Source organism: Carettochelys insculpta, chromosome 17, assembly GCF_033958435.1.
Source record: "Carettochelys insculpta isolate YL-2023 chromosome 17, ASM3395843v1, whole genome shotgun sequence".
NCBI lineage: Eukaryota > Metazoa > Chordata > Testudines > Carettochelyidae > Carettochelys > Carettochelys insculpta.
Genome location: NC_134153.1, coordinates 30276887 through 30304335, shown reverse-complemented (window position 1 = coordinate 30304335; position 27449 = coordinate 30276887). Strand labels below are relative to the sequence as shown.

Genomic DNA, 27449 nt, shown 5'->3' with positions numbered 1-27449 from the left:
GGAACTCCTTGCCCGAGGAGGCTGTGAAGGCCAGGACTCTATTAGGGTTTAAAAAAGAGCTTGATAAATTTTTGCAGGTTAGGTCCATAAATGGCTATTAGCCAGGGATAAAGTAGGGTGCCCTAGCCTTCATAACAAGGGCAGGAGATAGATGGCAGGAGATAAATCACTTGATCATTGTCTTCTGTTCCCCTTCTCTGGGGCACCTGGCATTGGCCACCGTCGGCAGATGGGATGCTGGGCTGGATGGACCTTTGGTCTGACCCAGTATGGCCATTCTTATGTTCTTCGCACTCCTCCTGAAGCATGCCTTTGGATCTTCAACAGAGGGCATCTTGCTGCACACAAGATCTGATGGGAAACTGTTTAACCTTGCAAGGCTGAGAGCTAAGACTAAGGTGCGAGAAGTCCTCATCAGAGACATGCTGTTCGCAGACGATGCTGCTGTAGTGTCTCACACAGAAGACCAGCTTCAAAAACTGCTGGATCGGTTCTCCAAAGCGTGCAAGGACTTTGGGCTTACCATCAGCCTAAAGAAGACAAATGTACTTGGTCAAGATGTTGCTGAATCCCCATCAATCAGCATTGACAACTATACGTTAGAGGTTGTCCACGAGTTCATTTACCTCGGGTCCACCATCACTGACACCCTGTCATTGGACACTGAGCTAAATAGGAGGATCGGAAAAGCGGCCACAACTCTGTCCAGGCTCAGCAAGAGAGTGTGGAATAACAACAAGCTGTACACTCTCACCAAAATGCAAGTCTACAGAGCCTGCATCCTCAGCACCCTCCTTTATGGCAGCGAGACTTGGACCCTGTATGCCCGCCAGGAAAAGAGGCTGAACGTCTTCCACTTGCGCTGCCTCAGGCACATCCTTGGAATATCATGGAAGGACAGAGTGACCAACACAGCCGTCCTCGAGCAAGCTGGAATCCCAACCATGCACACCCTCCTCAGGCAGCGTCGGCTCCACTGGTTTGGCCACGTCCACAGGATGAACGATGGAAGGATTCCAAAAGACATCATGTATGGTGAGCTAGCCTCTGGCAAAAGACCCCCCGGACGCCCCCAGTTGCGTTACAAAGACGTCTGCAAGAGAGACCTCAGAGAGGTAAACATCGAGCTGGACAACTGGGAAGAACTAGCAGACGACCGCGGCAGATGGAGGCAGGGGTTACACAAGGGCCTTCAGAAGGGCGAGTTGAAGATCAGACAGCTAGCAGAGGAGAAGCGAGCGCACAGAAAGCACAATAAGGACTTGCCAGACACCCACTACATCTGCAAGAGATGCAGCAAGGACTGTCACTCTCGTGTGGGTCTTTATAGTCACAATAGACGCTGTAAATGAAGTCTTAAATTGAAACTTTAAAGGGCGCGATCCATAGTCTGTGCAGACTGAAGGATGCCTACTACAGGTTGAACATCTCTGATCCGAAACTTTCTCATCCCACAACATCCATAATCCGGCATGATTTGAGTTAGCCAGATGATCGCTTATCATGGGTGTAGCCAAGTTTCCCATGGTCCCATAAAGTTTGTTTACAGCCACCGGTCCTGGCTCTCAGTGACCTGTGTTGTTTAGCTCTAATTTATCCTTACATGTCTTCTCAGAGCACAGTAAGCAGCAGAAGTGTTGGTATTGTACTAGACAAGATTGACCTGCTGTGGTCTGGCACCAGCCAGGTCCCAAGGGTGCTGGATTAGAGAGGGTCAACCTGTAGAGATTTCTGTACTTCTAAGGAATTGAGTGAAGGGAGGAGCTTCACAAAGGAGAGAAAGTGGATGGCAAATGAATGAAAGAGAACAGATGCTGAAAATGTTCAGGAAACACCCAAGAAGGAAGGAAATTAGGAGTGAAGAGTAAATTAAAGGGAGGCACTGGAAATTATCTTAGAAGTTGCTAGTTTGTGGAAGGACAAACATTTCGAACGTGTTGTGCTTTAACTAGTGTCTTTGCATTTGCCGACAGCGCAGCATGGCTGAAACCCAGCCGTTCTTTGTCTGACCTGCGCTCTTCTCTCCTGGCCATTCTGGTTTTTGATTGGTTTCTTGTGCTAAATGAAACCACAACCTCTCATACTCCTGGAGACTAAATGAAAGGCACATGCCATCAGCCTGAGGAGCCTCTCCTACTCTACTGTGCTTGGGTGGGCGTGCTGGTTCTTTCATAAACTAATAGCTCCCAGCAGTGCTGCTAAATCAGACTTCATGGAGCCGAGAGCTGAGAGCTTGGAATGCCACTGCAGGCACAAAAGGTCTGTCTCTTTTCCAACTGCCACCATTTGTTATGAGGCTAATGATCCAGAGGCCTGATTGCCAGCCTGCTCATGTTGTCAAAGATTACCTTTGGGAGGAAAAAATTCACATTTTGATAAAAACAAAACCGAAAGTTAAGTCACTGGTTTTTACTTTTTTTCTTTGGTCAGGGAGGGGAGTGAGAATTTCATTCAGCATTACAGTGGCAAAACTAACAAGTTTGGCTGCCATCGGCATTCTAACTTGTATTACTTCATTGGAAAGTGCTATTTCAAATCCATTAGTTGGTGGTTTGCAAGTACAGTGCTGGACGCAATTTTGTAGCTTCGGGGTGTGCTCTGTTCTAAAGAGGAGCTTTGGTTTGGGTTCGAAACTTGGATTTTTAAACCCTGTGTTATTGGGTTAGAGACTACTTTGAAAGCAAAGCAAACCTGAACTAGATGACCTCTTGAGGTCCCTTCTAGCATGACATTTGTATGATTTCCTTCTGTGCCTCTCTAGTACCTTGAAAGGCTTAGGCAATGTAATCATGCACAGGTGCTAAGGTGAGTGTGGAAACAGCCACTTGATGGAAGATATTAGTTAAAATTGCATGCTTTCTTAGTGCAATTCAAATGAAAGCAATCATAATTTTGAATGAGGCTTGTGAATTGCTCAGTGGTGCAGTTTTCTCCAGAGACAATTAACAAATAGAAACCCACGTTGAGGGGTTAAAAACCTCTGTTAAAATAAACATGATGACAAGGCAACAAAACAAGCTGTCTTGGCTGGGTTGGAAAAAGTCATCAGCCTTTAAAGAATAAAGCAATGACAGAAGGATGTACCGTATCGGGAATTAAACTGCCTCTGTGAGGCAGTAAGTCCCCCAATGTACTTGAGGCATTTGGACTGCATCACATTAATTTTGTTCATATTCTGGGCTGTGAAAGTTATTCCTGCAACAAGAGACAATTGAGCAAATCACAGCATTGGAAGTTCTTGTTTCAGTAATTGTTTCTGTTGAAGTTTTCCTGGTTCTTCTTTTTTGGTGGGGCAGGGAGTTAAGGGTTGAATAATTGTTTGAGGGGAAATTTCGGGGAGAATTGATCGATACTACCAACAAGTGCCTGAGTATTCCGGGGCTGAGTGAAAAATGAGATGTAACTGATCATGGAAACAGATTTTCAAAAGTCTCTATGTGAAAGTACAGTTATTTTTAATCTTCAATACAGGACTTGTGAGCACAGAGGCCACAAATGTTGAAGCCTTTTAAATACATAGCCCCACATGTCAAAGATTTTCAATGTTGCTCATAAGAGGGTAATACTGGGTGGTTTTTGAAGCGACGAAGTTCATTATGCCAGAAATATTTTTCAGCCAGTTTGTTCCACAGCTGGTAAAATATTCCTAATCATCCTGGCAGAGATGGCTAGTTACCAAAGGTAAGACTTGCCAAAATTGGAATTGTGTGTATCTGGTATCTTTTCACTCTGCCGTTTGGACAATGTTGAATTACAGAGCTATTGAATCAACAGTTTAAATGTAGTCCTCTACAGACGGGGTTTTATGCTCTCCAAATACAGTTACTCATATTTTCCATTTTCAGTGTTGGGTTTAAATCCCCTGGCCAGCTACAGGCACTTGAGTTTCTGGTCAGGGCAAGGATGTTAGATTTAGAAAAAATTCTTTTTGTTGGAAAGGATACAAAATTCTCAGGTATTTTTTTTTCCTTCCCTCCTGAGATTGAGTGACAACAATGAGCCGCTTACTTTCCTTCCATTTTTCTCTCATGGAAACATTTTGATATAAATTCAATATCTTGCACTGTAAGTCTGTCTGTAAACTTCATTGCTCTTGAACCTTCCTTATCCAGCTCTTTCTTAGCCCACCCTTCTGTTAAATGGAATTCCTTGCAGCCCCAGTTCAGATTTTAAAATGAAAATTTTCAAATCACCTCATTTTCTGTGTGCATAATTTATTTTATTTTGAGGTGTGGAAACTCGCTCATTTTAACTAGCACCAGTACACAGTAAAAACAAATGGTAAAACCTTAACTGCTTAGTCCATGTAAATAATTGGAATTAATTGCACTGATACCAGCAAGAGGCATTGCAGTAAGGCCGGCCTGTTAAGATAAATGAACCCGTTAACAGACTCTATGTGCCAGTTTAAAATTCAATGAAATGTGTCTGTTTGTTACATGTACTGAATTTGCTGCACACCTGGGAGAATTCTGCACTTCTCTGTCATGCAGAATTTTGCAGAAATACGCATGTGTGCAGAATTCCTCCCTTGTGCCTGAAATGGTCTGCAGTTCTGCTGGCTGGCACTAGAAGTCGCTAGACTCAACAGAGCCTGTCTTGCCCACAGAAGATACTGTTGGGGAGATGGAGGGTGGGCTAAGGTGTCATGACAGCTGCAATTCCTAGCATGCCCTGAGGCAGGCATGTCCAGCCTGCGGGCCGCATGCGGCCCTGGACAGCTAGTAATGCGGCCCCACAAGATCGTAAACTTTTAACATTATTATGTGATTTATATACATTAACTATATTATGTATTTTATATGCGGCCCAAGACAATTCCTCTTCACTCAATGCGGCCCAGGCAAGCCAAAAGGTTGGACACCCATGCCCTAAGGGATGGAGAGGGCTCTGAGCATCAGGCTGTTTCTCCCTCTGCATTGCTGGCCTCTGGGCGGGGAGGAGGGGATGGGTGTATGGGCAAGGGAGGGCCCTGCAGCTGGGCTCTAGTGGGAGGGAGTGCAGGTATCTAGGCTGGGGGAAACCTGTGATTGAGCTTAGGTGTAGGGGATTGGATTTATCGGCAAGGAGGGCAGCCCATAGCTGGGCTCAGGGGTGTTGTGGGTACCTGGCCTCTGTGGGAGTGGAGAAGGGAGCAGAGAAACAGGAACTGCGCTGTCATAGGGCATTCTTCAGCTGTGCAAACCTGATACAGACATACTTAAAGGTCTTTTGAAATAAATTACAAAAATAATTGAAACTTTCAGCAGTGTTATTTTGGCAAAGTTTACAACATTTTGCAAACAAAACATTGTGCACCATTTTTTAAATTTGTTGACACAGAATTCCCCCAGGAGTAACACCAAGATCTAATCGCCAATCAGTGGACGTGAGAGAATATTTTCTGTGCAGCGTTCTTGCTAAGTCGAATGAGCATTAGCCGTGTTCCCCTCCAGTTAGTGAGCCTCCCCTGACTCTTCACAAGTTTCTGCAGCTAAGTCTACACTTAATATTAAAACACTACCATGGCAGCACTTTAAAAGTGAAAATGTGGCCCTGGCATCAGTGCTGGGAGAGAGCTCTCCCAGTGCTCTATATAAACCACCTAAGCAAGGAGTGTGGTTCCCAGCACTGAAAGCCTGTTTACACTAGTGCTTCTCTCTCTCTCTCTCTCTGTGGGGCAACCAAATCTTTTATTTTCCTCCAAAACCTGGAGACTTAAAGAGGACAAGGATTCCAAATGGATTCCGTCAGATTCCAGTTAGTATGAATTTACAGTTTCCATTTACTCAGATAAATGACTTTGGCTGCCCTGGTCCTGCTGGATTTATTTTCTGTGCAGTACCAAGTGAGGAACTTAAAATGGCAAACATAGTTGCCCTGAATAAATGTGCGGCGGCTTTCCAAGATAAGAGCACAGCAAACAAAAATAAAGCCACGGTCCATCATGAAATATGTGAAGAATTTAATAGAAGTCAAAGCAAGTTCAGATTCTCTCTGCTTGCTGGGGAAATGAACTGTGATAGGCATAAAAATTCCCCTGGAACCTGGAAAAATTCTTCAGATTTCCCTGCTTTCCCAAAAACCACAGCTAGCAGCAGGTCTCAATAGCCTGCAGTGTTTAGACTTTGTTTTCACAGTTCTTTCCATGGAACATTCCCATGTGAAGAAAGTAGGACCAGATTAATGCACAGAGAAAGGGAGAGCAATTTTCCTAGCTGCTACATCTGTAGTAGTTCTTTCCATTGTGGTGTCCACTTGCCGTATCGACATCTGGGGAGCAGAATATTTTGTGATTGCTTCTGTCAGAGCAAGCTAAGCAAATAGCCTCTTTTAACTAGGGATCTCTCTTGATGTCTGGTATTTTCTATGGTTTATATTTTCTTGTTGGTGGGTCTTTGTATTTTCCCTTCTGCTGGCAAAGAAGCAATCAGTGGATGGGTAAGCTTTTTGCAGCCAGTTCAAGGTTCCCCCATTATGGAAAGGATGTAGATGCATTGGAGAGATCCAGCAGAGGGCAATCAAAATGGTTAGGGGCTGGAGCACATCACCTTTGAGTAGAGCTTGAGGGATTTGGGCTTACGTAGTCTGCAGAAGAGAAGAGTAAGGGGCGAATTGATAGCAGCCTTCAACTTTTTGAAGAGGGGCTTTAAACAGAATGGAGAGAGACTGTTCTCTGTCATTACAGATGGCAGAACAAGGAACAATGGTCTCAAATTTCATTGGAGGAGGTGTAGGCTGGATATCAGGAAGAACTTTCACTGGGATGCAGCGGCAGGGTAGAGGGTTGTGTTACTTAGACTGGTGGTGGAATCTCCATCCCTATAGGTTTTTAAATCCTGGCTTGACTTGCCCATGGCCCCACAGCCCACCAATGCATCTGCTGAAAACATCTCCCTTTTGGTCTAGTCATGAGTGGAATACTGAGTAGGAGGCTTGGAAACGTTTTCAGCAGTTACGTTGGTGGGCTCGGGGCCATGGGCAAATCAATTAAAGGGTAATCCAAAGCCCAGGCAAGTCAGTGGAAAGACAGCTTTTGAGTTCAGCAGGCTTTGGATGAGGCCCTTAAGCAAGGTGACTCGGTTTCTCCAGTCATATAAAATAGCTGCTGGTTTGAAAACACCCATTCAAGTACTTTCTTATTATGGTCCTCTCCCTGGTGGACCAGATCCCCCTGTGCAACGTGTCCTCTTTGCACAGCACTGTGTAGGGAATTGGACTGTTGTGCTGGTGCGTTTGGCCCTGGGAAGTGAGGGACATGCACAGACGTACAGCTTTTTCTGCCCAGTTTTCATCCTGCTGCCCGCATGTGGGGGTGACCAGAGGAAAGAGGGTGTGGTTGGGACACTCTCTTTTGCTATGTCTGTTCCTGACTGCAGTTTTGCCCCCTTGGGACTATTTGCAGCCAGAATTAAAGCAGTCTCTGCCTGTTCTAATTTATGCTTGGAAATGAGCCATATGTACAACCGGATCCAGTGGAAAGTCAGAGGAGTCTTTATGTCCTCTCTTTGTACTTTCTTTCTCCTACCTCTACTCCTGTTTCCGCCCCCGCCTCGGCTGTGCCCCATAGGATCTGGCCAGTTTCTTTTAACAGTGTGCCCTGCAAACTCACTTTGAGCTCTGGAGGCCAAGATTGTTTCTCTGGCTTATGCACCATAACCAATGGCACAGGATTCTGCAGATGTAACTTAGCTGACAAAGCACCCCCAATTTTTTTTTCTCCCAGAACTGGGCTAAGAGGAGTTAAAAGACAAACAAGTTGTCACACAAGAAAGAGAGATGTATCTGCAGCACGGTGCTGGCTTGTTGAGTAAGGGGTTATTCTTACATAGTCTGGCTTCTGACTGTATAAGAGGATGGTGAGATGACTCTGGACACTGAATTTGGGGGAAATACATTTGCACAGCAACAGTTATAAAAGCAATATTAGTGTTGAACGTGTGTGTTTGTGTGTGTGTAAAACTGCAGCATTGATATTGTAGCAGTTCCACTAATTACATTGTTTAGTATTTGGACTTAACTAGTTGTCTGCAGCTGCTGCAAATTGACTTTTCCCTGGCAGTGTTTGGGAAACATGAGGAAGATAGTTCTTAAGTTTTAAATAGGGTGGTTTTTTTATTTGTCTCTATAATTAAGATGCACATTTGTTGTCCTTTTGTGAAATATTGAGAGCCTCAGTATTTTACATGTATTTTGTAAAAGGCAGAAAATGCACTCAAAACCTAACTTTCTGAAATGAAACGTCTCTTGGAGAGATCACACCTCCACCTGCTTTAATCTACCCTGATATACAACTGTTATGCAACAAAACAAAACAGCAGAAATGTATCCCATTAAAGACTAACAAAATGACTTATTCAGTGATGCGCTTTTGTGTTACAGGCCCACTTCATGGTCTGAAGAAGTGGGTCTGTCCCATGAAAGCTCATCACCTAATAAATTATTATGTTAGTCTATAAAGTGCTACATTTCTGCTGCTTTGTTTTGTTATGTAAGTAGTTTATCTCAATCAGCTGATTACAAATGTAAACTCTGGTTCAACTTCCTTGCACATCAGATTTCCAAGTGCTACCCTCCATTAGCCTTTGGAATTAATCTTGTCATACTAACAACTAGTTAGGTGAAAGTGAGTGGTAGTGCGAAGTGAAGCTTTTATAAAGGGGACATTTAAGTTTATTCATTTTCATTTGACCCCTGTGTCTCCAGGGAAGCTTGGAAAAGTTTGGAAAAGTTTTCAGTTTGGAAAAGAGGCGATTGAGGGGCGATATGATAGAGGTATATAAAATCATGAATGGTGTGGAGAAAGTGAACATAGAAAAATTATTTACCTTTTCCCTTAATACAAGAACTAGGGGACACCAAATGAAATTGATGGGTAGTAGGTTCAAAACTAATAAAAGGAAATTTTTCTTCACACAGCGCACAGTCAACCTGTGGAACTCCTTGCCCGAGGAGGCTGTGAAGGCCAGGACTCTATTAGGGTTTAAAAAAGAGCTTGATAAATTTTTGCAGGTTAGGTCCATAAATGGCTATTAGCCAGGGATAAAGTATGGTGCCCTAGCCTTCAGAACAAGGGCAGGAGATGGATGGCAGGAGATAAATCACTTGATCATTGTCTTCTCTTCTCCTTCTCTGGGGCACCTGGCATTGGCCACCGTCGGCAGATGGGATGCTGGGCTGGATGGACCTTTGGTCTGACCCAGTATGGCCATTCTTATGTTCTTATGAAGCTGTAATTTTGTTGTAACTTTCTTGTTGGTGCTCTGACATCTTTGTTGTCACTTTCTGGGACATAAAGATCTGAGACTAGGCTTAATCTATGGCTTGCTCTGCTGGCTGGATGACTGCAGAGCACAAATAAATAGAGGCTTTGGGGGTGTTTGACTAGACTGTTTAAAATTAAATCTGGAAAACAATGCCCAGCAGTTAAAATTTGAGGGGTGAACTGAATGACTGACTTCATATGCCGTTCCAGGAGAAATTCTCTTAGAGTTGACCCCCCATTGCCATGCAGTAATAAGAGGGGTGCCTGAAGGGACACAGAGGCACATCTCTGGGGTGTTTTCTGGGTCCTGTAAATCCTGACTGGGGCTCTGTGAGCTGACATTCCCCAGCTGAAGCCAGAACTACATGGTAGCCCACGGTGCTGCTGTTACGGAGTTGGTAGGGCGTGCCACGTGCTAAAGTGTCTGGAGTTATTTCTGTAACCCAGATAAAAGTGCTACTGGACTGCCTTTTTGTTTCTGTAACCCAGGGATTCTCAGCCTATTGGGTGGGGATTAGATTTTTTGAGGGTCGCCAGCTGGGCAGCTCCAAGCTGCAGGTGGCTGTTAAAGAAGCCATTTGCAGTTTTTTAATGCTGCCACCTCTGGCAATATCTATCCATAGAGATAGATAGAAATTACCTTATGCCTAGGTGCTGAAAGCGTAACACTTGTGTTAATTGGTTTTAACGACTGTTACCTGCTGGGAGCAGGAGGGCTGGGGGGTTGCCCAGCCTAGCAGCCCTGGTGAAGAGTGTCTAAGGCTGGGGCTGTTTAGGGCTGCCGGGGGAAGAGGGTTCTGAGGCTGGGAGCAGCTGGGGACTGCTGGGGGAGGTTTAAGGCTGGAGTTGGGGGTGGGGTGGTGGTTGTAGCTTGGGGCTGTTTTGTGTCGAGCCCCTGGGACCTTTAAACAATTGCCATGTGCCCCCCCCGTGCAAAAAAAATTGGATGCTCTCTGCCTTACGTGTTACAAATATGGGTCCTATGTCTTTGATATTTGTAGTGATCCCAGGAAAGCCACTTAATAGTCTCTGGCAGTAATTTTCATCCCCCACTACTACTACTTCTCTTCTCAGAGTGAGGGGGTTTAAGCCAGGGCAGTGGGGAGTGGTTTGAGGACGTCTTTCCCCCACCAACACTCAGATCAAGTATAATAATAAACTAATGAACAGTTGTTGTTTTATTAATGTACTGTATTTTCCCTTTTTATGGAATAACTGTTAATATAGAAAGGTGAGGGAGCACAATTTTATATTCTTTCCTAAGCACAAAATTAACAAGTTACTGCCCTGAGGCCCCCCTCCCTGCCCCATTGTTGAATTGCCATGGGTCATCAAGTCTTCCTGAATTGTCCAAGTGGGTCCCCATCTGGAAACAGTTGGGAACCGTTCCTCTAACCCCACCCTTGCTGCTTAGGAATGACTGGACACCCCCTCCCACACAGGTTTTAACCTCTCCTGTAGCAGCTTGTCCTCTCCCTAGCTCTGTCCCCTGCCTTTCCTCCCTCCCAAGCAAAGTGAGGGTTTCTGAACCTACCTTGGAAGTGAGGCACAATAAGGCAATTTGGGGGCAAAGATGAAGAAACTGAACTGGCCACATCTGATGTGAGCCCAGGGCTGTGAGTTTCTGAGGACCTGTAATGAAGCAAAGCCCTGGGAAGTTAATAGCTAAAAAACACCCTTGCTAAATTTGGGTCTGGATTTGCCCAGCATCCCTGAGTTCTGATTGGCTAAGGCCATTCAATTTCTGTACAAATTCCTATAGCCTGGGGCCTGTTGGTGTAAGTGTTTATCATCATTCATTAGTACTCTGATGGGCCCTTAGATATTATTGTGCTTGAATCAGGCAGTACAGTTAATCAGGGTAACTGAGTATCTGTTGTCCCTTATCAACCACTTTTGCCCTTCTCACGCTGAAGATTGTCAGAAAATCAGCATTTTAATCAAGATTTCCATTTTCTTTTTTAAGTCTGCATTTGGTAACCGTGGCAGTGTTGAGCTTTACATTGCCTATAGGTGCTGGGAGTTGTGTTGAGCTGTCTGAAGTTTTTCCTGTATATTTGTGTGAAAGCTAGTGTGGCCCACAGGCTTTTCAAATGGCCAGGTTACATGGTTGAACCTGCACAGCACAAGGAAGTCCCCAGAAGCATTGTGGTGGTGCTGTTACCATTCTGCTCTTTGAAGGAGCCAAAGCAATGCTTATCTCAAGCAGGCACTTGTAGAACCAGCTATGGAAATAAACTGTACAACCCTATGTCCCGGCATCTGGTTCTGCGTATAAAGCACTGGTGCAATGTGGTTACTCTGGTTGTTGCCTCGTGAGGTCTGTGGTCCAAGGGGTATGTTGGTGAGTAGTTATAACAAAGGCCTTCTCTACACTTGCCAACGATTGTCACTGTGGGGATCAATCTCCCAGGGGTTGATTTAGTGGGTTTAGTAAAGACACGCTAAATTGACCACTGATTGCATTCTTGTCCACCAAATGAGAAGCGTAAGGAATTGCTGGGAGAGTTTCTCCAGTTAGTCCCTAGCAGCAGAGACACTGCAGTAACTCGATCAATCTAAAATTGCATACCTTAGTTTGATGTTGTCCTGTAAACTGGCCAATCTCAGAGTTGCTCACAGATTGCAGAGCTACCACTTCTCAGGCTATGACAATTCTCAGTGGTTGGGTGGCACGACTGGTACTAGAGCACTACGCCGTAGTCCCCTACTTTAGTTAGGGCAGGGGTTCCCTTGTCACTGTAGTAATGCCGCTCCTTGAGAGCCAATAGATAGGTAAGCCAAAGAATTCTGCTTTTGATCAAGTGCTGTCTGTACCGGGGATTCGCTCAGTTTGGGGTGTGGATTTTTCACACCTCAGTGATGTAGCTGGGTTGATCTAATTTTGTACTGTAGACCAAGCCCAAATTCTTTGCAGACGCACTCCACGGTGGTTGCATCCAATGACTAGTCTATGAGCTTGCTCGGTGACTGCTAAAAGATTTTTTCCCATGAATCCTATCTATACATACAATAAAAAAACTATCTTTTATTTGTTTTAAACAGTTCCCCTCTTCTGTAATTAGGGTGTCATGTATTTAATCACTCCCTTCCTCTGAGCTTTCCACCCCTGGTTTGAGATCTTTGCACCATCCTTATTCTTATTGCTTCCAATGGTTAACACATGGCAGCTTCACAGTTTTGCAAGCTGGGAATGAGATTTGACAGCAGTTTACATGGAAGATTTAGATGCACCAGAAAACATTCAGAAAATTAACTTGTTTACCAAACAGCTTATCCAAATCCAGTTTTAAAAGTGAGTGCTCAAATTAAGGCTCTCCACCACTACAGGCTGCCTATTAGTGTTTTACGCAGGCATTTTCTGCAAACGAGCTGCGTAAGTGTGAAGGCATAATAAAGGGTTTTGGAAGAGAAGGTCCAATTGAACATCCTATAGTCTCATGCTCTGAGGCCCCTCTTCACTAGGATCTAGCATGGATTGTTGTAGCACAGTAGCGGTGTTATTCTCAGCCATAAACAAAATATGTGTATTTAACAAGTTAATATCAAAGTGGCTGAGAGTCACTGGTAGGTGTGTGCTTAGTGACATCAGCTGGCAAGGAGCCCTGGTAACAGAGAGTGAGCAGAAAGCGGGGGGTTAGGGTGGGGGAGGAGGGAGGGTGTGTGTCTGTATCTGTGTATTCTGGCAAGGTAAAGAGCTGGTCTGTTTGTCTGGACCTTCCCATCTGGGATCCATCTGTGTTTCCCTGGAATCGGACAGGCGGCTCTAGTCAGTGAGAAATCGCAGATGTGGGAGAGCTGACACATGTCCAGCTAATGAAAGAAGGAAGGCAGCTCTGAGGCTGGGCTCCAAGCCTGAGCAGAAAAAGAAGAGCATTTTATTTATATGTTGCAGAGATTAGGTGCATTCTACAGCAGCTGGATTGTTATATCCTGGGTATTTTGGGTAAGTAATATTTTAAAATTAGAATGTTTTAAAAGGTTAGCAAGGTTTCATTTTTGTTGAGCTATTTTTCTGTTTGCTAATTTTTGAGAATAGACATTTTTCTGTTGTAAGGCTGGATTGAACCTTGAGCTGAGACAGTGGGTGAGGTTCTGTATCTGTGCGTGAAAACCCTCACATATGCGGTGCTTTGCAATATCACCCTCCTCCATCTCACCATCTCATTTAGACTGCAGAGGGTCTGCTGGTAAAAACTTCAATAGATGAGCCGACTTGGTACACGGATTATGCAGCTGAAAAAATAGTAAACTATTTCTCTAAGGAGATCTGCGTTAGAGCTTTGCTGTCCTTTATGTTGCTATGGAAGGGTTTGGTTTTCCTGAGTAGAAGACTAGCATTCGGTATTTCCTAGTCAAATGGGAAATGGAAAAGTGGGTGGATTTTTTTTTTTTTTAATGCAGTGTGGTTTTCCCTTATGGGAAGCCTTACTCTGTTTTGCAAAATAATATTGTATAAACTGAGCTTTATAATACAAAAGTAAATTTTTATAGGGTTAAGTCTCCTCTGCCAGCTCCCAAATGTTCTTAATTTTAATGCTTCCTGCCCCCCCGTTTTTGTGTGCTGCATTGTGCCTGAAAACGCTACCTTTTTGTCATCTTACTCTCGAAAGCAGCTACTGATACTACCAACATTTAAATCTGTTTGTATTTTTGTGATAACCTCTCTTTGCTCTTAAAATTTTCGTTGCAAGGCTACTGTCTGTTGGATTCCATTTTATTTGACTGGAATTTGCAGTATTTCATATCTCTGAAACTCGTTTTGTGGGGTTGTTTTTTGCAAAGGTTCGGCACTTTTAAAATGTTCTTCCAAACCCTCAGGGCATACTACTGAAAAAATTATACTCTTATACCTGGTGAGCTATTGGCACTGAGACTGAACATTTGTGTATGCCACTAAAAATTACTGGCTGTCTTCTGCAGCACTATACTGCATTTGTAATCCATTGTGTTCCCCTTATGCTCATCCATGAAACACTGCCCAGTTGCACCAAATATACTGGAATCCACACTCAGGTTCTGAAAGCTAAAGATGAGGATGGGAAACTGCTATAGAATTGTAGATGGAAAATATTTGTTGGGTTATCTGTTACATCTCCCAGCTAATGTGGGTTATTCCCTATTGTGCACTTACTAGTGGTTTGTCCAGTTTCAAACCTGCCAAGTGACAGGGCTTCCCCTGGGACACTGTACCACAACCTTATAGCACTCATTGGTAGCAAGTTTATCACGCTCCTCAGGTTAAACGTTCCTATTTTTACCCTCATCCTATTGTTCCTTCTTATGTATTCTTACCGTCTTAAATAATTCCTTTTCTCTTGGAGTATGCAAATGTTCAATGGGTGTAGACTGTTTCCATATGCTTTGCAAGCCAGCACCCAGACTGATGGAAGTGACTTTGCACATGGGCACCTAAACCTTACCATGAAATAGCTGTGAAAGCATACTGGGCAATGCTGTGCAAATTAACGTCCCAGAACATGCCAGAATGAAGAGAGACTGTCTCTCAAACCATACACATGTGTCAAATTCCTGAGAATGAAGTTTTGTGCCATGTTTTATTTGCAGCAGTATGTGCTCGCTTTCTGGTGCAGTTGGATAGCTTCAGCAAGGAAGGTATTGAAGACCTGCAGAATTTGCCAGCACAGTGCTATAACTCATAGAAGTTACTTGAATCCATTTAAGACTTGATCCTGCAGTCACTATGCAAGCAAACTCTCAGTTACGTAATCAGGAGTTTTGCCTAGGTTAGGACTGCACAGATGGGCTATTAGTCTCTCTTTTAAATAACTCCCATGTCAAAGTCATGTTCAAGTTCTTCAGAAAGACTGAGTGCTGAGGAGAGGAGAGGCAATTGAAAGAACACTGCAGGATGTTCAGGGAAAAATTTTGGGGAAAAGTGCTTCGAAGAGAGAGAGAACAACTAGCTGTGTTTTCTTGTTTAATGCCTTTGTGGTGGTCAGAATTATATGGATAATCATTATAGAAATGGGAGAGTGTATGGGTAAAATAGACTTGGTGAAACTAGTCAGTAGTCCAAAAGAAGTGGAAGTTCATGACTTCTTAGTAGTTCTCTTAGGACCTCTTCCTATCACCCTCAAGAAGAAACATGACTTCAGAGGGTGCATTCTTCTATGCTAACCCACAATTAGTTATTTTAGAAGCAAGTGGTGGTATAGCCATAATGGTCCCAGCAGGCTATTAGAATGAGAAGATGAGGGAAGTAATATCTTTTCTTGGTCAGTTTTTACACACAGTTCTGTTGGAATCAGTAGGAGTTTGATATCCAACATGAATAATGTAGCTGGAGTCAACTTACCTTAAGTCGAGTTACTGTGCGGTTTACACTGCAGTGGGCTGACGGGAGAAACTCTCACACCGACTTACCTTACTCTTCTTTTCAGGACATAGAATACAGGAGTTGACTGAAGAGTGAGCTGGGGTTGATTTGGTAGGTGTTCGCTAGACTTTCCAAGTTGACTGCTGCTGGATTGATCTCAGAGCTTTTTGAACCCTGCTGTAGTATAGATATAGCCTGAGTATTTGAAGGCTCTAGACACAAAGGGAGAGGGAAATGCAATTCCTAATCTGAGGAGTGTTCCTAGACTGGAATAGCCTTTCTAAGGGAAGGATGGAAGCACCATTGTGAGAGTCATGGAATACCGGAAAAGACAAATACAAACGCAATTTTATTGTGAGTAGTGATTGTGGAAAAGTGTTGCTGCTTCAAATACTTGCTTGGTATATATAAATTATATCGGCTAATAGTACCGACAGTTTTAGCCAGTACCCACAAATCCAGTGGAAAAAATCCCATCTATTTCAGCAGGCTTTGGATTGGGTTCTAATTTTACAGTTTCACTTCTAATAGGTCTACAGAGCTGATGGCGCTGAGGGTATGCATAAGCTGCATTTAAAAACCCGTGGCTGGTCTGTCGGCTGAATAAGGCTTGCTGGACTTGGGCGGAGAGCCTGTTTCATTGTGGGGTAGATGCACAGGCTGGAGCCCAGATTTTAAGACCTTGCTAGGTGGGAGAGACCCAGAACCCAGGCTGAAATTTGAGCCGAAATGCCTACACTGTGATTAAATGGCCCCTTAGCTTGAGCCCCTGTCATCTGGCACTGGCCAACTGTGGGTGTCTAATTGCAGTGTAGACTACCTTAACAGACATCTGGATTCAATTTCTTCTAGTGCTCCAGCAACAATTGTTTAGCAAGTCCCAACTGATTACAGTTTTGCAAACCCACTTGACGGCAGAGGGGTTGCTCGCAGGTCACTGAAGACATTATTTGGCCCACAGAAATGTTTAGTCCTGATGTTAACACTCAAGAAAGAAGGAACCGTGCCTGACTTCTGGGTTCCGGGTTGGGTTTGCAAGACCAGCAGTTCCATATGCAGCGTTCTGTGGAAGTAATTGGGTCTGTAAACATGGAAACTTCTAATGTCATGTTTCAGTTCTCTTTCTGGAAAATACCATGGCTTACAACCCTGATTTGAAATGGGGAGGACTAAATGGCTTGTTGGCTTTTCCATTTCTAGTTTTTATGCTTTGAAGAATCCCTAATTTGATTGCTACCTAGATTAGTCCTCATTATATTACTAGCTAGCTGAGTATAGTGCAACAGACTGTGAAAACACATTTGAGTAAAATGTGTGAGGGGAGGTATTTGTTAAAGGCAACATTAGATAGTGTGTTTTTAATTTGAACTGGAGAGAGAATCATGTAGTGTCACCTACTTTTTTTAGCCTGCTAGAAGAAATGCCTTCTCTGTACTCTCTGGGTTAGATGATAAATGGGTCCAGAATAAACTAATGTCTAGATAATGTATGTAGAGTTTCAGACATTAAGTATAAAATTGGTCTCTAATAAAAACTTGACAGTTGTCATTGGAAAAACCACGTTGTAACCCTCATAACGAATAATTAAACTTGGGAGGTGTTTTTATTTACTTCATTTGTACAAAGAATTGGACACCCCTCCTGAAATGAGTCAGAAAATAACGGTATTGCTGCCTACTTGTTTGTGGCAGGGTCCCAGCTGCAGTTCACAATCAGGCAAGTGGACCCAACTTTTGACAGAAGAACTCTAAATTACCTGCTGAAGCTTTTGAGTGCCGCAAAAGCTGCATGACGAAAAGCCCACAATCTACCAGTTGGCCTCCAGTTTGGATGACGATTTTCCAGTCTGATCATGGAACTTAAATAGTCATCTATGCATTGACAGCTGTCCATTATTTAACTAAATCTAAATAAGAAGGGGGAGGGAGTGTGCAGAGAATGCTGCAGCTTTGAAAGAACTCAAACCTGTTGCCCTGCTGCAAGCTGTGAATGTTTAAAGACCTCGGGTTGCTTACCATGCTGGAGGAGCCGGCAAGGAGGATGGGTTATTGTGAGGGTAACAGATGTGCCCTATGCTGTTGACGCGTGCCGGCTCTGTTCCCTTGCTCTTAACACCAGGTGCAGCTATTGTTCTGCTTGGTCTCTATTCATCCAGCCTCGTCTGTTACTCTGCTCTTTCTAGCTCATTGTTTTGGAAAAAAATTAGCATTAAAAACCCATCCGAAACCCCCATGTCCCCAAACTGCAGGTGACTGTTATTGGCCCCAGCTGCCGCCCTTGCGCTTAATTACTTCCATATGGGGTTGTGGTAAGAAGTAATATCCACTTACTGGTCCTCCACCCCCACACACTTTATTACTCACAAATAACAATATCCTGAAATCTACTAGCAACCCTGGTCTCTTCCCGCACCCCCCACCGCCAAAGGCTCCACATCCTACTCATTATTAGCACGGTGATGAACACTTTACAAGCAAAGCTAATGCTCCCCACCACACACACATTCTCTTCTTTCCTCTTCCTGTAAAAGTGAGCTAAATGAGGGCCAATGAATAGTAAATTAAACTTCTGAAATACCAGAGATGAGGCTGGCATCTTGCAAACAGGAAAATTCTGGTATATTTTGGGTGATGTTTAATGGAAACTATTTAGCCATCGTTTATATCCTGTTGTGCCACACCTATGAACTTGAAGAGCAAACTGCAAAATAGACTCCACCTCTTTTTACAAGTTAGTTGTTAATTTCTTAAGTTTAGACCAGTATTTCCCAAACTTAAAACATTGACGTACCCAATCTGAGACATGAGCTGTATCGGCGTACCGCCTCTCACAGTGCTGCCCCAGTGCTTATCTCCTGATTTTTAGTAAGTTGTTTTCTGCTATGTACCCCTTGAAATTCCTTTGAGCACCACCAGTGGTACATGTACCACACTTAGGGAAACACTGGTTTAGACAGTCAGAGGGAAGGGCAGTGAAGATCTTTTTTTTTTTTGTTTTGTTTTGGTTTAATTGTGTATTATGTAATTGTTAGATCTTTCGTTTTTGTTTTTTGTTTTGTTTTTAAATGCAGCACCTCTCAAGAATGGTATGTTGTGAGTTTGTTTGAAATCTAAGCAAACTTAATGTGTTTTTACTATATAAATAGTACTTCAGAGCTTCCTGTCTCTCCATGGGACTGTAAATTAACTGTGTTTAGATTATAAAAGAGAGGAAAAGTTTGTCAGCCCTGCATCTCAGTCTAGGACCCAAAATCAAGTCGCATTCTTTCTGGTTTGTTCAGCATCATCACCAGCAAAACAAATCGTGCTCTCTTCCACCTGGGCAGCTCTGCTGTGCAACTATCCCATTTATTATGATGCTTGAATCAGAGGAGAGTCAAACTCTCACTTCTGCTATAGTAGTTTTGACCTTGTGGAATTAATAGGTATCGAAACAACTTCTGTTCTTACCAAAGTCACCCAGTAAAATTGTGAAGAAGCAGATGTGTGGATTAAGAGGGTAATTACTTTTTGTTTAGTCTTACTTTTTAGAGAAGAACTGAACCTTGAAAGTCATTAAGGAAACTAGAGCAGCATCAGCACAGGTAACTAGGGCCAGGGCTATATTCTGTGTGGGACAAAGCAATGTTTATACTTACGAGCAAGGCTTAGGAAGTTACTTTAATAGAGGACTGGATGAAAGCATAATGCAAGATTTCCAATATGCTTATGTAGGTTGAACCTCTCATCCAGCACCCTTGGGACCTGATCGGTGCCAAATGAGAGAATTTGCTGGACCATGGGAGGTCACTATTATCAAGCAGCGTTACCAACACTTCCACTGCTCACTGGACCCTTAGAAGACACATAGGGGAAATTACGGCTAAATAATAGCAGAGAGCACTGAGAGCCAGGACTGGTGGCTGGAAACAAACTTTATGGGACTACAGGAAACTTGGCCACATCCAAAGATAAGTGGTCATCTGGCTGGCTAAAATCATGCTGGGTTACAGATGTTGCCGGATTAGAGAATTACAGATTAGAGAAATTCAATATGTAGTAGTTTTCCGGATGGAAATATATCCCCTTGAGCTGTGGCATTGTAATTCACTGCTTCTGAGGGGGTTACTTCTGATTGACCAGCTAACTTCAGCTGCTGAATTCTCCTATACACTTAGTGGTGGAGCCATCATGTACATGTTCCTGCCCCTTGGGTGGCAGGCTGCTGTTGGGAAGATTGACAACAGTTACTGAGTGGCTCAAACAGACACTTTCCCTGTGGTATTGATTGAAGGAGGAAGCGTATTAGGCTTACACAAACCCCAGCAATTCTACAGTAAAAGCCCTGTTACCTGACACTCGGACAACCAGCACATTCTGCTAACCAGCACTCAGGCTGGCTGTGGGGCCAGCCCTGACACCAGGGTCAGCTGAGTGGGGCCAGCAGGCCCGCTCAACTCACCAGAAAATTTGATTATCCAGCAACCCCTGTTCCCCAGGGATGCTGGATAATCAAGCTTCTACTGTACACTGAGACCAGTTTCCAAAAGAGCTTGTCTAAATCTCACCTAAATCCTGAATTTATGTACACAATGGCACTTAGCTGCCACTTACCTGCCTCCACCTAAATGCTCATTATGTAATTTAGATGACAATTTATGAAAACTAACTTGGTTGTGACCTTGAGAAAACTAACCTATAAAATGCCCATAAGACTTTCCTACTTCATACAAGTGTTGAGATTCCTACTTTTATTCCATATTGTGTGTCCAGCAGCATAAACAATTGGTTATCCTCCACAGGACTTTGGATGACGGTCAGACCTTTGTGATGTAAAGGCTAACGAATGCCCCTCTGAATAATCTCCCTGCATGCTCTGCCTCCAAAGAAGCCCAGGCAGCAGAATGGTGTCTTTTTAAACTATTTTTTAAAGATAAATTGACTTTATCCTCAGCTTGGCCCCCTAAAAAAAATTCTGACACTGGAATCAAAATCAGTCAGAGCTGAGCTTTCTGGGGCACTGTGGGTGGTGTTTTCCTACCATGTGTTCCTATCAATGGGCAAAATAGTGAAGGAAGTGAGGAGGGATGGGCGGGGTTGAGATGAAATGGCCCTGGCATGCAGAGACCAAGGAAGGTAAATCTCTTTAGTACTTTCAGAGGAGCAGGTCCAACCCCATAGTTGGTGTTCAGGCCAGGTAAGTTGATGGCTCCAGGAGTTGTCATTCAGCCCAGATACTTTTCAGTTCTCCCGCCATTCTCAAGAGACTATCAGTATAACAGTAGGCAGCAGAGATGTCTTCATAACCTTATCTTCTCTTCCTAAGAGATAGGAAAGCTTTCCAGATCTCATTAGCAGGCGGGAGCTCTGAACAGACTATTCCCCTGACCCTGTTTGCTTAAGACAAGGCTCAGCAAATTCCTCCCTATGCCTGGGATCCAGCCTCCATTGGCAGAGGATTCAGAAAGGAATGGTAGGACTGACCAAGTCACCAGAAGTGCTTTCTTGCCAAATCCAAGGAGGTTTGCATTTCCCTCCATTTCTTGCCGGGTGATCGTTTAAAAGCAGAAGAGTAATGCCCAGGTAATGTTAAGGGGCTGGGTAGACTAATGGGCTGTTTCTTTAATTAAAAAAAAAAAACTTATTACTGTAGCATCTGCCTTCAGAGTTGTATCTGTGGTCAAGGCTACAGTGATCCCCAAGGAACCAACAAGAGTATAGAATCATCTGATGAAACTGAGGACTCAGTGTCATTCCTCAGGGCATTTATCATATGTACCTGCTTCTTCATGGCCATTCTAGCATCAGCAGAAAAGTGCAGTCCTTTAAAGGGATAGGCAATGGACCTTGACCCTCCAGAAGACATCTCTGTCAGTTTTGTTCATCACAGATTCTTCCTGGGATTCATCTGAGATTATTCAAAAATTATACAATATAGGTGTCTCTGTCTCTGGAAGGTGAGAATTCAGGTATAGCATTTTAATCCTGTATACAATTTGTTTTGCACCTATGATGGGGCCACTTCTTTGCAGTTTAAAAGAAGTAGATGCTCTACATGAGAGGACGGGGTCTGATGAACTGGAGGTTGGAAAGTGTGTCTGTAACATTTGAGGCTGGTAAGATTGGTCTTTCAGAATATCTCCAGGAACTTTCTACAGATTTGTATTAAACCAAAAAAGTCAAATCCCAAAATCAGATTTTTTTTTCTCTTCCTAATTAGGTGATCAGACCGTTAGGAGTTTACTGAAAGTGCCTGTGACATGGAAGGAGCCCACCTCTTGTACCACTCTTTCAAAAGAAGCTGCTTTACCTGATGGTACTGTTCTGAAACCACAGGTTCTACTCAGCAGATGATCTAGGGATTATTCCAGTGACCTTCTCCGTGCTGTTGGTATAACCTTCTGATTCTGCTGCTGTGGCACTGCTTAATCTTGTGTGCATTTAGCAATGTCCTCTGTCTTCCCCAATGTAACTAATGTGTCTTTTCTCACAGGGACTCTACCCAGGTCATTGCCTTTCATTACAGTATAAACAATTATTGATTTTAAAGTCCATGTGATGAGAAGGTTTGAGCATCTCCGTTTTCTAAAAATTTCCAATTATTATCATTATTAAAATTACCTCTTCAGGGGGCAGCGTGTGGATCAGGAAATAGTAGCACCTTGACTTAAAAAAAAATTGTAAAAACCTGTTGTCAACGACTGCACATGGAAAGAATTTTCACATGACTTTTGAAGAGAGATTAATTAGTAACATAGGGGAAGGAGAGAGGAAATCAGGCAGCTGTTTAGCTACTTGAACTTTGCGTTCAAGGGAATGGAAAAGTGGCAAAGTAATTCCTACCTCAGCAGGAGGCACAAAAGATTGAAAGAATCCCTAATTGGGACAGTGTCCTTGATTTCCATTTAGAGTTGGCCTGGAAAATGACCTTATAGTCCCTTTAATATTCTCTTGAATGTAACTTGTTGTAAATTCCCCTTGTCTTGCCAGTATATAAATTAATAACATTGACACCTTGCTCAAGTCTGGCTAATTGATTTAAAGTCACTGCACAAGCCCTAGTTATGAGGGGTTGAGCTAATGTTTTTTTCCTCCTCCCTTTTCTCTTCCTTGGAAGTTGCTCTGGTCAGGCCAGAGCACTCCTGGGACCACAAGGGATGGAGGAGCACCCGCCACTTGTGGCATGCTGCATTCCGGGATGCTCTAGCAGACTCCCCAGCCTCCCCACCCCACCTGTTTAATTGTTTAACCAATTAAATCTAGCATTTACACAATTAACTAATTAAATGAGATTTTACACCCCAGTTGGCACCACTTCTGCATGACTGCTCTCTTTTTCGCCCCACATATGTGTCATCTGCCAATTTTATTGTTGGTGATTTTTATATTTACTTCTAGATCACTGATAAAAATTCAGCATCGCTCCTAGAACTGATCCTCATGGATCATCCACTAAGTGCTCCTTCATTAACAACTAGCCAGTTCTTAATCCTTTAAATGGGGTTAGAGAATAAAAATGTCACTTGAAACACAGTGGGCTTTTACACCTGTTGCAGTTTTTGAAGATTTGGTTTCTGGTTCTGACTTCTCTAGTGTTAAATCTTCTTTTGCTGGCTGTAGGGAGCTGGGCGGGGTGGATATATTTCAGTGTATAATACCAGTCCAGTACTTGTGAGATGAAATAACCTCTCTTTGTTATGCTGCATTACAGACAAAGGCACTCTAGTTTTTCAAAAAACAAATGCAGTGACCAAAGCTATTCATCGTATTAGCAAACAACATTTGTGAGTCAGCGGGGTAGCCATGTCAGTCTGTATCTTCAAAAACAAGAAGTCCTGTGGCACCCTATAGACTGACAGATGTTTTGGAGCATCAGCTTTGTGGGCAAAGACCTTAGTCAGATTCATTCATGAAGCTACCGTAGCTAGTTACGTACACTAGATCAGATTCCCTGGGCTGCCAAGTTCACTTTGCATCATTCACACAGCGCAAAATTAACTTAGAGCATCCAGTGGCTGCCCCCGGATAATGCCCTCCCATCTAGGAATATTAGGTTTGAGGCCGAGTGTACATGGCACTTTCTCCAAAGAGAACTAACATGAATTATAATAAGATTAGCCTGCCTGCCTGTACATGGGTACATTGACTGGGTATCAAGCACGACCTCAAATTAACTAGCACAAATGATGTGTGATTAATGGCTACAACAGCAAAGGCACAGCTGAAAGATGTTGAGGGACACAAGTGTGCCACTTACTGCTGAATGATATCTTGATGTAGTAGGAAACTGTGGATATTAGAAATGGGAAAGACCTACCACTCCATCACGAGAGCTACGTGCCTGCTTATTCTATATTCGTTGTCAGGGAAGACTGAAACCCCTTCCCCTCTGCATTGAAGTGGTAGGGTTGACTGCCTATACTGTAAGCAGGTAATAAAGTCCCCAAGCCCAGCTCGGAATTGTTCATATTTGGGAATTTCTAGAAGTGAACTTCGGCAACGTATACAAGCCAAAAAGGCCACCTGATGCATACCAACGGGCGGTTTAGGTCCCAGTACCCCTTCACGCTCCCTTGGATGAGGAAGCTGTTTTATGTGGTTCCCCCCAATGCCTTTGAGCCTCAGAATGGTGAACAAAAATCAGACAGGACAGGACCAGAATCATTCTAATAACCCCAAGGTGGTGGAGACAAACATGGTTTCCTTATCTGTCGCATCTAATGCTCTGTCCACCAATAAATCTTCCATTCATCTCAATTCTTTCTGATGTTGATGCATCCCAATTTCAGCATTCTTTGCCTCAAAAAGTGGCTCCTCTGTGGTTTGCAGGCCTAAAGTCATCCTGTTCTGCAGAGGTAATGACACCTATTGTTAAATAGGAGAAGAGATTCTACCAGAAATAATTGTCTTCAGAAGTAGAGAAGATGTAGTCACTGGGATGAACTCCAGGACACTGTCCCCAGATCTGAAGGGCCAGTGAATTTTCTCTACTTCTGACTGGGGACGTTAATCTAGTTAAGTCTCATAAAAACTCACCTTGAACTGATGGAGACCTGCTCCTTATTGAATTTATTTGTGAATAACAGCCTGGCTTGTGTCTGTAGAGCCTGAGAGATTGGCACTTTGATAGGGGACCCTCCTTTCAGTTTTCTACCAGGGTAAGGTTTTCTTATGTCTGCAAGTCCAGTTCCTTTTATGAGTCAGATCATTTACCAGACAATTTTCTTTCAGAAACCACCACCATGTTCAAGGTGCGTACTGCAGTCCATACCCGAGATGTCGGAAAGGTGTGGTCTTTCTGCCTACGTAGGGATTTATGAAATGGTTTAATCCTTGCTCGCTTTGTTCCATTTGCAGACAGATCAGAAGGCTCTGTTGTTTCTACCCAGAGGCTATCAAAATGGATTTCTGGATGCATTACAATTTGTTACAGTGTGGTCAACATCCCCGGTTGCTGGCATGTGAACTCATTGTGTGAGGTCACAGAGAACAGCTGTGGCGCCACTTCAGAAATGCCCCAGTTGCTGAGATTTGCAGAGCTGCTTCATGCTTTCTTCAGAGACTTTGCTTTAGGCTAGGATGCCACCAAATCAGATGCAGCTGTTGGCAGTGCAGTTCTTCCCTCTGCAGTGGACTCAACTGTGAAGCTTCCCCCGCCTGGGAGGGATTCAGCTCAGGAGTCACCTGAAGCGGAACACCCGTGGGGCGGTACTTGAAGACAAAAGCGAGGTTATTTGCCCTGTGCAGTAGCCATATTTTTTTGATCTGCGTCACTATGGGTGCTCCATTACCCATCCTCCTTCCCCTCTGCTTTGGAGTTTCCTTCTGAGACTCAGCAGTGGAGAGGGAACTGATGGCAGTTCCCTCCCATGCCATCTGCTGTGGCCTCAGTTTGAGGCCTGGGGATATCAACAGTACAGGCCTGGGATCAACGGACACTGTTAATGAAGAAAATCTATTGGACGTGGATGGGGTATGCATGTGTCCCTGAAGTGGAGCACCCAGAAGGGGACACGTCTTAAAACTACAGTTACTACAGTGGTGGAACAGGGTGGATAGATTTAAACAACCCCAAAATCATGATTTAAATCACGTGACCAAAAGAGCAAAGGCTGACTGTGCTTAGAGTGCCCTTTAAGTCTCACTGAACTCACCGGCCTTTCTGTGTTTTGAGAAAACTACTACAGGTTGAACTTCTCTCATCTTTCACACTCTCCTCTGCCAACAGCCTATATCCAAGCCTGATTTTAATTAGCTGGATGATCACTTATCATGGGTGTGGTCGGGTTTCCCGTGGTCCTATAAAATGTTTTCAGCTACAAGTCCTGGTTCTCAGTGTTCTGTGCTGTAATTCACCCCAAATGTCTTCTAAGAGCTCGGTAAGCAGTGGAAGTGTTAGTAATGCTGTTAGACCGTATTTCCCATGGTCCAGCAAATTCTCTTGTCTGGCACTAGTCAGGACCCCAGGGTGCCGGATTATAGAGGTTCAAACTGCATGGAATGGGGTTCCCTTGGAAAAGCCAAGTTATCCTGAAGTAAAATAAGGAATAGACGGATGGTATCACCAAAATTTGTGGCCGCAGCATTCCAAAATAAGGAGCATGTATTATGAAATATAAAAGAAACAGTGGCAGCTGGCAGCTCTAGATTTCTCTTACTATAACTTTCAATATTGCACACTTAAGTGATAGATTCTAAACTTAATTAAACAAGCCATAAGGATTAGCTAAGAAACTTTTGAAACAAACATCCACCACAACAAACGGCTGCTTATAATTACATGTTTCCGTCTTTACCCAGGGAACAAATTTCTTCAAAATGTTCCCAGAAAGTGTCTCTTACACTCAGAAGCCAGGACAGTTCTTCTGTGGCAGAAGTGTAGGGGAATATAGGAAGCTATGTATGTGCTAAATAATGTCTTGCCTCTTTTTCTGGTCCATTCCACTGATCCTTTCTATACTGTCTCTGTCGTAGCGTGTTTGTGATGAGATTTGTCACTGTTGTTTTTAAGTGAGAAATGTAGTATAGGACTTATGGCTTAAAAATAAAAAATACATTTTTTTTTTAATTTGATCTCTATCTACCCTGTGGTTGAACAACCTCATTTTTCCTGTCTTCATCCTATATCCAAGGAAATAGGATTGCCCTTTGGGCTCTGCTTTCTGTTTTAAGAAGACCTCAAACCACTTAATTTTCAGTCTTTGGCACACTGTAGGTGGTGTGGTAGTTTTTGGTTTGGTCTTTTTTTGTTTTGTTTTGTTTTGTTTGTTTTTCAATTCTCTTTGCATTAATGATGTGACAGCTGGATTATAGATGTTGCCAGATGAGAGTTCCGGGTTAGAGAGGTTCAGCTTGTAGTCATTTCAAATATCCTTCCCATGGTTTTTTCCTGAAGTTGAAGTTTCTTTTTTCAAGGCTTGGGCTGGTTTGCTGGAGGGCTTGTATGATGAATTTGTGCATGTGTTGTTGGAGAAAGAGGGAATCTCTGCTTCTATAATAATTGTGATGATTTTGCTCTTAATTTTTTTTTCTTTCTTTGGTGATGTCTATTGCTGAGGTCAGACTGTAACGTTCTACAGCCAGCAAAACCGTACTTTCAGCTCTAGCTTCTTTCATCCAACCTGGATGGTTCCAGGACTAAGGTTTTTGCTAAGGCTGGGAGTTCGGAAAAGCTAGCTATGTCAAAACAAACCTGCCCTTGGCTGGTTGGGAAGAGTCACCTCAAGGCTATGGTATGAGTCTAGGGGTGCCTTTACTAACAGGGTCTATCCACTTTTTGTGAAGGAAGCTTGTGATTTGGCTTGGCTCTGAATCTCGCCACCTACTCCTTGATTCTCATGGGGGCACCAGGGGCCCAAAGAAGTATGTTTCTCATGTGAGAATCTCT

The 27449-nt window shown here is 43.4% G+C and overlaps 1 protein-coding gene across 8 annotated transcripts in view; it reads left to right on the top strand.

Annotated features, from left to right (window-relative positions):
* CBFA2T2 (CBFA2/RUNX1 partner transcriptional co-repressor 2) overlaps positions 1-27449 on the top strand; it is a 92462-nt gene that overhangs the window by 18444 nt on the left and 46569 nt on the right. For 3 of the 8 annotated variants that reach the window (XM_075012146.1, XM_075012144.1, XM_075012143.1), the window contains exon 2: positions 21783-21878. The exons of 2 other annotated variants lie outside the window; for them this stretch is intronic. In XM_075012146.1, coding sequence (XP_074868247.1) covers positions 21783-21878 — 96 coding nt within the window. Of the gene's footprint in view, positions 1-21782; positions 21950-24839; positions 24850-24986; positions 25292-27449 lie in introns of those variants that run through there. 3 more of the 8 variants (XM_075012148.1, XM_075012151.1, XM_075012150.1) reach the window with 3 other exon arrangements.